Raw genomic sequence first — 12,500 nt, forward strand, 5'->3', positions numbered from 1 at the left:
GTGTGTGTGTGTGTGTGTGTGTGTGTGTGTGTGTGTGTGTGTGTGTGTGTGTGTGTGTGTGTGTGTGTGTGTGTGTGTGTGCATGAATGTGTATAAATATACATAAAAGGAGAGCAAACAAAAAGAAAAATAACAAGAAAATCACTAACATAAATACAAACGAACAAGGCGGAAGAAAACGGAGTGGAGAACAAAAGAAAGAGCAACAACAACGCAGCCATGTTGTTAAGTTATCTCTGTGTCCGGGACTGAAGGGGTCAACGCCGCTTATGGTAACGCTGTGAGGATGTGGTCCACAGAGGTTCGGTGTCTGGCATCATTTCTCTCTGGGGCTGAAAGGATAGAAAGAGATTTAGACAACAAAGATGGCGGAAGAATGAGGGAGGAAGTAGGGAGGGGATGATGGAGAGGGGAAGGATGAAAGAAGGGAGATGTGTAAGAAAGGGAAGGAGAATAGGAAAGGAAGGGAACGAGACGAGGGAGGGGAGGAGTCAGGGAGGAGGGAGGGGAGGGGGGAAGGGAGTGAAATAGAGCGAGGGAGACTGACGTAAAGGAATAGTCAGATAGATAAATAGACAAATTTATTGACAGGAAGGATGAAAGTAATGATAATAAATGATGGTAAATATGATTAATAAAAAAAAAAATACCAAAAAAAGCATAATAAGAGTTAAATTATTATGGGATAAATTGGATAATGATAACAAATAGCTGATCATATTTAAATCAAACTCATTCATGCACTTTTTTGCCATCAATAAATAGACAAATTTATTGACAGGAAGGATGAAAGTAATGATAATAAAAAAAGATAATAAGAGTAATTATTATGATAATGATAATGATAACAATAATGATCATAAAATAATAATTATGATTGCCATAACTATCATTATTATTTGTATTATCATTATTATCATTATCATTATTATCGTAATGATAATGATAACTCAATTAAATATAATAATAATAATGATGATAATAGAAATAATAGTTACTACTACTTCTAATGATAACAATGATAATAATGACGATGATATGATAACAATAGTAGTAGCAGTAGTTATAGTGGTAGTATTGATGAAATGATGATAACGATGATAATGATAATAATAGTAATTACAATAACGACTATAATGATTACGATTATATAATCACTTTAGCAATACTCGTGATAATTTCAATCATAATGATAATGATCCCCCCCCCCAGCCCCTCCCCTTTAATGTTCTTTCTGTCGGCGAATTTCTTACTTCCTAAGACCCATATGGGAGATAATTCACCCCCACTGCAGCCTTTTACCCTCCCGCGCCCCTATGAAATAATTAGGAGCCTGTGCCACTTCTGTTTTTTTTTCGTCTTCTGTTTGTCAATTTTCTTTTATTTTATTTTAATTTCAGGGCAAGCAAAACAATGAAGGTGGGTGTGGAAAAATATGGAAACTTTTTAATCGTAGTCTTTTTTAAATGAAAGCTGTAGTTTCCATATCCATCTATTAATTTATCTATCTGTCTATATATATTTATTTATCTCTCTCTCTCTCTCTCTCTCTCTCTCTCTCTCTCTCTATATTTATATATATATATATATATATATATAACTATATATATATTGAATATATATATATATATATATATATATATATATTATATATATATATAAGGTACGTTGTCTCTCTCCTCTCTATCGCTCTACTCTCTCTCTCTCTCTCTCCTTACATATATATATATATATATAATTTTATATATATATATTGATATAGATTATATATATATATATATATATTACAGTAGTTATATATATGTATGTATGTATATATGTATGTAATATATATATATATATATATATATATATATATATATATATATATATATATATATATGTATATATCTATCTATCTATCTATATATATCTATCTATATATATATATACATATATACATATACACACACATATACACTAATGACCAACATTATTTTGTTCAAATGTCATCATTTAAAACATATCTTCAACTATACATTTCACTTTTAAAAATTACATTATGCTCTGGCTATAAACAATGATTTGCGCGAAGTATAGTTTAATATCCCATCATAAAAAACAATTAATTATTAAACGTAGGCAGGTTAAAATACTGAATGGAAAAAGGCAACCATTAACGATATTACGTCTAGGAGCACGAAATGCCCTTGGTTGAGTACGATTATAGTTTTAATTATGCGGATTTATTGCAATTGGATTGATTAGGGCGGGACACGCTACTAAGAGGAATTAGTTCATCGTACTAAAAGCAGATATTACAAGTATTCACGAAACCTCATCCATGATATTGTAGTGAACGAATTATGAATCAAATCAATTGTGTTTTGCGGAAGGAATGTAAAATTTTCTTTTGTTTGTAAACATCATGTAATCTATGTTTATAAATGAAACGTTTTTTTGTTGTTTTTTTGCGTTATAGAACTCTGTTACTGCCTTGGTACGTGAAAGGATGTTATCAAAACGTATATAATTGATGTCATTGCTATATATATACATTCTTTTTTTTTTTTAACAACGCTAGAATTCAAGATTATTTAAAGAACATCGACATATATTATATCATTTAGAATACCGTCTCTTCTCTAAATATTTTTTGAAGGTTTTGTGATGTGCATATATGTTTAACCCATTCTGTATCGTTTAGCATTTATGTTCATATTTATATAAACGTTACTGGATAATTCTTTCAGAAATTATCATAAACTTATCATTATTATCATTACCAGCATTATCATCATTATTATTATTATCACTACTATTATCTTTTTTCACTGACATCATCATTAGCATGATTATCATCATTATCATTATAATCATTACCATCATCATTATTATAATTGTCATTATCATCATTGCCATCATTATTATCATAATTATCATTATCATTGTTGATTTAATCATCATTCCCGTTGTCATTTGTTTATCTATATATATTTGTGTGTGTGTGTGTATATACTAATATATTATATGTATATATATATATATAGATATATATCAAAATATATTATATAGATTATATATATATCTTATATTCAAACAATAAATATATACATACATATATGATATGGTATATACATCTATATATAATAAAACATACATACCAATATATATATATTTATATATATATTACTAACTCTATATTTAATATTTATATCTATATCTCAACACCCACCCAAATATATACATACATACATATATATATATATATATAATAATAATATATATATGATCTTTATATATAAATAAGATCTAGATATTTATATATATATTAATGTATTGTATTTTTATATAACCCTCTCGCTATATATATAACTATATATATATATATATATATATGTATGTATATATATTTATATATATATATATATATATATATATATTTATATATAATTACTATTATTTACATATATATTTACAATATATTTATATATATATATATATATATATTTTATATATATATATATATAAGACTTGTCTATATCTATCTAATTAATATATATATATATATATATACATACATAGAGTCAATAACCCCACACCACTCACACACACACACCACACAATACAAACAAACACCACACACACACACACACACACACACATCAAACATCACACACTACACACACATCACACACACACACACACAACACCACACACATCACATACCCCAACACACACACACACACACTAACATATATAAATATATTTATTTTTTTTATCCTCATTTATATATATATATTAATATATATATAACATATAATTTACATGTTTGTGTGTGTGTGCTGGTTTGTTGTGTGGTTATGTTATGTATATATTATATGTAGTAGTGTTTATATAAATATATATTAATATATAAATATTATATTTTATATATATTATATATTCATTGTTTTTTATATATATACTAGTATATTGGCTTTTGTTTGTATCGTATTTTTTGTATATATGTTATATATATTCTATTGTTATATAAGAATAATATATATATATATATAAACTATATAGTTATATATAATACTATATACAGAACACCTATGTGTGTGTATGTGTGAGTGTGCGTTGAAACAGTCCGGCAAGAAATAGACATATGGAAAATCTTCCACTTTATTTTAATAAGATGAAATAATGATTTAATGTTTTTTCCTGTCATTATCCACAACGTCAGACTTAAACAAAAGAAAAAAAAAGAAAAAAATATATATATATAAATTAGGCTTTTTATCCCTCAAAATAGACTACGTCCGTTTCCCATGTCAACAAAGGCAAACTCGCACGAGGAAACAACACGCCAAAAGCATCTGGTCTCCTTCTTTATGTTAGTGAAAAATGATGTATTAGTGAAATTCATAGAGTAAATATAGAATTTAATGCATGTATGACAGATCTTATGGTCTTTGCTGTTTCTTTCCTTGTTTTTACCTAATTTCTGTAGGTCAAGTTCCCAACCATTCCATAGATTACTCTATTAATACACAACCTAGATGTAAATTACGAAAATGAAGAACTCTTGTTTATGTGAAATTATCAAGAACAAATGTTCCCAACCTTTTCTTTACTAAGGACCCCTTTTATTTAAATGAATTTTCTAATGGACCGCAGGATATTGAAAGGTCTATCAACTTAACATGCTGACTTTTGTTAAACTAGCAACCAACTCATCTTATGAGATTTAATTTCAACAGGGAGACATGTAACTGAATCTGAAGAAAATAGGAAGAAATATATGAAATGATACAATAAGAAATACAGTAAAGGAAGAAAAATTTTTGCTTCTTACATTGCCATATGAGGTAAATGTATAAGTTACATCACTTTGTATGATTGCATTTTTTAAAAATATGATGAGCCTTATCCTTACATGTATATATATATGAAATTATGAATTAAATTTCTGGACCCCCAGTACTACCTTTGCAGACCACAGATTGGGAACCACTGCTCTAGAATATGACCGTTTGAAGATTCAGAAAACAATCTTTAAACTATACTATACATGAACTAATTTGTCCAAGTGAAGGAAAGAAGCACAATCAGGGAATAGAATAGACACTTGTAGAGATTCATTTTTTTTATGATAAATGCCAACAAACCAAGTTCCACCAAGCATATTTTGGCAAGATAGAGTTTGTTGACCCACCAAGCCGAACATATGGAGATGGAATTTGGTTGACCTTTATGGGTGCACAGTTCCACATTTATTACTTGGTGCATTAATTTTCTGTATTATCTCCAGAGTTCCATATGAAGGAGAGAAGGATCTGGAAAGACATAAGAATATAGAGTACTTAACTTAGATTGTCGTTCTACTTCTGTTGATGGAAGAAGAATAAAAGATATTTACAAGTTATCTGGTCATTGTCTGTGTGAAAGGAATTAAGAGTAATTTTGTGATTATTTTGATCAAATTAATGTTGATAGCAATAATACTAATAATAGATATAGTTGGAATGATAATGAGAAATGTCAGAATTTTCAATATGATGAATCAATTATTATTTTAACATAGAACTTAGTGGAATAATTTAATTTAATCTTATCTAAAAGTTAATATACATCATATCCACCACAGTCCACAGAACAAAGATGAGTCAGTACAATAAGGCAATCATCGTGGCGCCGATGGTACGTGTCTGTACCCTTCCCTTTCGGCTCCTGGCTATCGATTATGGAGCTGACCTGGTTTATACGGAGGAGACCATAGACTTCAAGATGTTGCGGTCTGTCAGAAAAGAGAATGGTTTGTAGTGTTTAGTGTGTTATCTATTTATAGGAAGGATGATTGTGTACATTACAATTCATTTGATAATGATGGTTAGTTATGTTATTCATGTTTCATAAGCCTAATGTCAGTGTACTTGTATGAATTTGCTAAATCATATTGAAGATCCCTCAGATGAAAATTTGTTATCTGGCATTGAACACAACTTTTTCTTAGACTGTGTAGATAAAAGAAACACTCATTTCATTCATGATTTCAGAGGCTCTTGGAACCACCGATTTTGTTGATAAATCGGATGGAACGGTCTTCTTCAGGACATGTGAGAAGGAAAGGAAAAAAGTGGTGTTCCAAATTGGCACAAATGATGCACAGAGAGCATTGAAAGTTGGGAAGATGATGTAAGCATTTTTATCGGTTTCTCAGTTACAGGTTAACCCAAGAATTGCATCAGAGCATTTCAGAGTCATATATTAGAATAACTACATTTGTATGCCTTGTCTTAAATAACATGAACAATTGTTTTTTTTTAACTTAAGACTTTTGAATACTGTAAAGTGCACACCAAGATAATAACCAGATTTCTTGATTGTGCAGTTTATAAATTAAATACCATTTCCATTTTATTAATCTGAAATTGGTATTTTACCAGTGTACATAAGTGTTTGTTATTACTGATTAATATTGTCTTTTTCTTATTTTTTTATTTTCTTTTTTCTCTCATCATCTAGTAAGAAGTGTTCTTGTACTGTTACTAAATATAGGAAGTCCTCAAACAAAATTTAAAGAGAATTATTTGTTTTCAAATACTAAAAAATATTTGTTTTATCTTTCATAACAAGGATGTATTATTTAGTTAAATGTTCACTGGCTTATAAGAGAAAATATGAATTTATGAAAGATGTCAATACTTTCATAGCCTATAGAGATAGATAGTTTGGGTATTGTATAAGTATGCATTCATCCATATGTAGTATTTCTTCTTTTTGAAAGATTTTCAGCCGACAATAAAATGACACATCTTTTCCTCAGAGAATCATATGTAGCTGCCCTGGATGTAAACATGGGCTGCCCAAAAGAGTTTAGCCTCAAGGGAGGAATGGGGGCAGCTCTCTTAACACAGCCAGAAAAGGTTGGAATTCATTTAATTTTCTATTATCTTTTTTTCTTTTCTTTTTTTTTTTCTTTTTTTAGCTTGTACTTCCATTTTCTAGGTTGCCTGGTCACTCTTTGAGTTAGGCCTCCCATATATATCCTCTTCTCCATATCTTTATGACTCTTCCTCTATCTGTTTCTCTCTAATTCTCTCCCTCTAACTTTCTCTCTCTAACTCTTTCCCTCTAATTCTCTTTCTCTAATTCTCTCCCTCTAAATTCTCTCTATTTCTCTCCCTCAAACACTCTCCCCCTCTCCTCCTAACTCTTCCTCTAGTGTTTAGATCCAGATTTTTTGTGTCAGTTCAGATACAAACCATTGATATGTGTTAGTTTTCAACATACCACTTTCTATGATATACTGTTGTAGGTATATTTCAAACCTTTAAGAAAAGAGAAAATGAGATAGAGCAAATTTCAAGTATTTTCTCCCTTTTCCTTTTTCATATGAATTTTCTTCTTTTTCATATCCTCTTCATCTTCATCCTTGCTTTCCACTTTGTCATTTCCTTCTTCATCCTCTCCCTCTTCCTGTATCTCTCCTTCTTCTATCTCCTCCTCTTCCTTACTACTTCCCAGGATAATAATTTGACTCAACATTCACAGGTTAAGAGCATTCTCACCACTCTCGTTCAAGGCCTCTCCATCCCCGTCACCTGCAAGATCCGCCTCCTGAGCAACATGGAAGACACCCTGTCACTCTGCAAGACCATAGAGCAGTGTGGGGTGGCGGCACTCGCTGTCCACGGCCGCACCAAGGAGGAGAGGCCCAATCACCCCAATCACAATGACATGATTCGAGAAATTGCCAATGCTTTGAGCATCCCAGTTATTGCAAAGTAGGTATTTTGTTGTTGTTGCTTTTGTTGTTTAGCTTTCAATTATATTTCTTTTCTTCCTGTTTTGGGAGGTTGAGGTATTTGTGTTTTGCTTTCTTGTGACAGGAAAGTAGTTAGATGATATTATATATATGATTTATATATCACTTTTTTTTTTTGTCCTTTTTGTTTACCATCCTCATGGTATACAATCAATGTAAAAAAATTAAAGTTCAAGATGGCAATCTTTTGCATTAATATACATGCAAATGCTATATGCTGTAGTCATCCATGAGTAGAGCAAATTTAAAATGCCATACCAGTGAAATTTTTTAATTTTGTGAAGATGAGCTCTCTCTCTCTCTTTCTTTCTTTCTTTTTACCTTCATTTTTTTCCTTTTCCCTCTCTTTTCATCCATGAATATGTACCTCTTTTCAGTGGCGGGTCAAAGGAAATCTCATGCTATGAGGATATTGAAAAGTTCCGCCAGGAGACTGGAGCAGCCAGCGTCATGATTGCAAGGGCAGCCATGTGGAACTGCTCAATCCTCAGACCAGAGGGTTATCTGCCCATGGACACTGTGGTAAGTTGCTTTATCAGTTTGTTAACACGTTAATGACAGGACTGTTTTGGCTCCAAATGGACGAAACACCAGGATATTTCAAAAGCATAAGCTTAACGCCATGGCCCACACTGGCCATGGCCAAGTGCTATACACCCGATCACCCAGTGCGCCGACCAAGAGGATAGCCACAAAGAAATATCTCGTCGCCAGCGGCTGACACTGCCACCACTTGATGTGATATCTTGTCACCCGTTGTTAAGGGGTTAATATTCATGGTTTGCAAAAATATTAATCTCATACTTTTTTTTGTAATGGTGACCCTATGATTATTTTTGGTATTTAGATTTTATTGTTGTAAGATCTAGGGATGAACATTTTATGTAAATACAAATTTTATATAAATTTTGCAAAACAGGTCTTAGGCTTGCAACTAGCTTTACTAATTGTCAGAAGGCCTCACTGCCACAACCACTAGCTTTTATTGAGAAATAGGTATGCTTCCATGCTTGATAAAATTTCAAGAATCCAATCTAATGTAGGCAAATAGAATATTTCAGGATTTGGTTTTAATTCCACTTACAAGATAAAATTGGCAAAAAAAAAGACTGAATTGCAATGATACTATTTAGATTATGTTTGAAAAATGTGGTATGTTAAAAAAAGATCGAGACTTAATCAATAAATAAGAGGATAAAGTTACAATTGTAACCAATTTGAAAACACCTTATCTGTGTAACAGTTTAATGATAATTATTTTATGTACCTTCAGATCTTGGAACACATAACTTCATTTTATAGTGACTTATTTTTTCCTTGTTTTTAGATTGAAAGCTACCTGAGGTACTGCACTGACTATGACAACCCTTTTACATATAGCAAATATACAGTCCAAAACATGTTAAGGGAACAGCAGGACACTTTAAGAGGAAAAGCCTTCTTGGAAACTCAAACTTTGCAAGAAATTTGGTGAGTTTTTTCTTTTTATATTTTTTTTGTGGTTTTTATGTTATTGTTCTGTTTTGTTTATTCCCTCTCTCTATTCTATTCACGTTTTTCTCTCTCATCTTCTTTCTTCTCATTCTGGTTTCTTGGGATTAAAGCTTCCTTTTTACAATTGGATTTTCTTATAATTTTCCCTTCATTCCTTTATTCCCAAATTGAGGATATTTCATGTGAAGTTCATGACTTTCATATTAGTTCATAGAATGCAGTAAAAAAATGTAGCATCATCAATGCATTGACACCAGAAATTAAAAAAATAATAATTGCTGTCACAGACTTGTCAACCTCATAGCAGAACAATACATACCAACTGTGTTTAATACATGCCTTGCTTTGCTAAATAATTCACTTATAACCATTCTTCTTTTAATTTGAATTATGCATCTGGCATTACAAAATTATTTATTTTCATCTTCACTAAATGCCTTGCCATGCAAAGTTACTCTCATTCATACTTTTCTCATATTGACATATATATATATTCACATATATACCCCAGCATCATATGGGGCCTCGGAGACTACTACAAGACCGAGCAGGGCAAGCAGGCACGTCTCCGCCTTGCCCTGAACGTGGAGCGTGAGAGTGGCAAGGTGTCCATGCCCCCGAGTGCAGACCACGTGTCCATTGTGGAGAAGGAGGAGGAAGGGCAGAAGGTGGTGGAGATGCCAGTGCAGTTCATAAGGGGGAATTACAATAATGCAGATCTGCCCAAGATGTTGCTGAATGTGAGTTTCCTTGATTTGTTGTTGTTATTGTCATTGTAATCATTATTGTTATTATTAGTAGAAGTAGTAGTAGTAGAAGTAGTATATTGTGGTATAGCTTTTCCTCTTGATTTTTTTTTTTTTTTTTCCTAACCTTCTCTGTCTGTGAGAAGATTTTAGAGTGACTTTCCTTTTTCTTTTCCTCTCATGTTTACATTTATGTTTACATATAAAAAGGCGGTGCTGGCAAATAATAGATGTGAAATAAATTGTAATTGTCTTTTTACTGCCTGTAATAATAAAATACCCCAAATTTTATATGGAATACAAAAGTTATACAATTTATTTATTGATACTAGTTAAGAATTTACTTTATTTCAGACCTACATATATCGCAACCAGCTCTCAGGGCCTAAATACAGCCACATCGTTTATGACAAATTCTTTGCAGCATCAGTGGTTGTTGATGGAGTTAAATATAGATCAACACTCAGGTATGAATTCCTCCACAGCAAATGGAAAATACATGAATAGATGATTATATATGCATTCTGATATAAGATAATATGAATATGTAAATATGTATGTCATTCTCTTACACCCACCCACCTATGCACACAGGCAAAAAAATACACATACATTCACAGTTAGCACAGCATTCACACACCAAACAATATATATATATATATATATATATATATATATATATATATATATATATATATATTTTTTTTTTTTTTTTTTTTTTTTTTTTTTTTTTTTTTTTTTTTTTTATTTTTCCCCATTATTAAAAGAAAAGAAAAGACAATAGTGACTGCAACCCAGTTCCATTTCCTCTTTCTATCCAGGGAAAAGAGTCGACGTTACTCTGAGCAAGGTGCAGCCATGGTCTGCCTCCATGCCTCAGGTGTTGTCACCAAGACCTACGGCTTTGTGCCTGCAGATGGGGCCAGGAAGTACCAGTATGTGATTGATGAGGCAAACAAGGCAAGGGACAAAGGGGAAAAGAGGGAATCCATGGAAAATGACAAGGTGGAAGAGAGAAGTAATGGCGGTGACAGTGAGCTAGTCGACCACAAGAAATGCAAGTTGGAAAGTGCGGTGTTGACGGAAAATAACACGATTGTAAATAATGGCATTTCGTCAGATGTAGCTGACTGCAATAGCAAAGCCTCATGATGAACACAATCATAGACCTTTATATATTTATGATCTTACTAGGTACTCTTTAAATATATTGACAAGAAATAAATATTTTTGATGTAAAGGAAAAGATTATGAGATTGTTTCTTCTTTTGTATGTATAAAACAGAATTTTAAAATACTTCACATTTTACAATAATCACAGATATTCACATTAAAGAGCAATATTTACTAATGTGTATCACAAACTCAATAACATTTTTGTTTATACAGGAGGAAGTGTGAATGTAAGGAAGCAGTTTTGTGTATAGGGTATACATGTGAGAGCTTGTGGATGCATTTTATATCCTGTGAATGCACTTACATTACATAATTCAATCAAAACCTTAGAAACATTAAACTGAGGATAAAATATGGATTATGGGAAATTATCAAAACAGCAGAATCAACACACCATTGATTTATTAATAGGATCCCTTTTATTTTATTTTATTTTATTTTATTTTTTGTTTTTGCTAATTTATATTATTTCTCACTAATATAGAAATGGTTTATTTTTTCTTCTGTCTTCTAAGGGATATTATGAATATGTTATGAACAAATATGCCATTATCACTTGTTTTGTGAGTGCTAGGTTTATGTTATATTTTATTATTAAAATCACTGTTGCTATTATTATTTTCATTATTATTGTCTACCATCATTGATATTCTCATTGCTGGTGTTAATGTTGTATGTTGTTAGTAACAACAGTATTATTATTATTATTATCATTATCATCATTTTCAACATTACTTTTGTTACTACTACTGCCATTTTTTTCTGATCTTGGTATTTTCCTCATTTTAAAATTGTTGATTTTCATGTCTGTTCTCAGGGAGTTTTTCCTCTTTTCATGGTTATTGCAGTTTGACAACATTTGAAAAAAGGAAATTAAAGAAAGATGAATGAAAAATATCCTATATATAAACAGACTTATTTGTCTAATATATATAAATAAAGAGGATATTCATGATACTGCAGAGACTATGAAGTACTATTCATACCCTACAGGCTTGTTGTGTTCTACATATTTTTTATTCCATATGAGATACATCATAGTTGTTGCTTTTACTTTCAAATAGAAATAAAAAATGATTCAAATTGTCTTTTTTTCACATTTCCTTCTAGGTACTGTTCATTTTTGTATTACATAGGACTTCTTGAAAGAGGTGTTAGTGAAGTCACACACTTCAGTAAAAATAGATACCCTGCAGAATGTGTTATCTCTCTTTCTTTCTCTCTCTCTTTCTCTCTTTCTCTCTCACTCACTCTCTCTTTTTTTTCTCTCTCTCTCTCTCTCTCTCTGTATG

General features: G+C 31.1%; 1 protein-coding gene across 1 annotated transcript; it reads left to right on the forward strand.

Annotated features, from left to right (window-relative positions):
* Nucleotides 1-4,305: 4,305 nt before the first annotated feature.
* Dus2 (Dihydrouridine synthase 2) lies at nt 4,306-12,291 on the forward strand. The gene is made up of 10 exons (XM_043006420.2): nt 4,306-4,357; nt 5,612-5,779; nt 6,021-6,159; nt 6,791-6,890; nt 7,519-7,751; nt 8,170-8,314; nt 9,120-9,262; nt 9,798-10,026; nt 10,387-10,499; nt 10,854-12,291. The coding sequence occupies exons 2-10, from the start codon at nt 5,626-5,628 to the stop codon at nt 11,182-11,184; spliced, it is 1,587 nt and encodes a 528-aa protein (XP_042862354.2). The 5' UTR covers nt 4,306-4,357; nt 5,612-5,625; the 3' UTR covers nt 11,185-12,291.
* Nucleotides 12,292-12,500: the final 209 nt, after the last annotated feature.

Source organism: Penaeus japonicus, unplaced genomic scaffold, assembly GCF_977035675.1.
Source record: "Penaeus japonicus unplaced genomic scaffold, GWHDUDI00000001_assembly GWHDUDI00000019, whole genome shotgun sequence".
Lineage (NCBI taxonomy): Eukaryota > Metazoa > Arthropoda > Malacostraca > Decapoda > Penaeidae > Penaeus > Penaeus japonicus.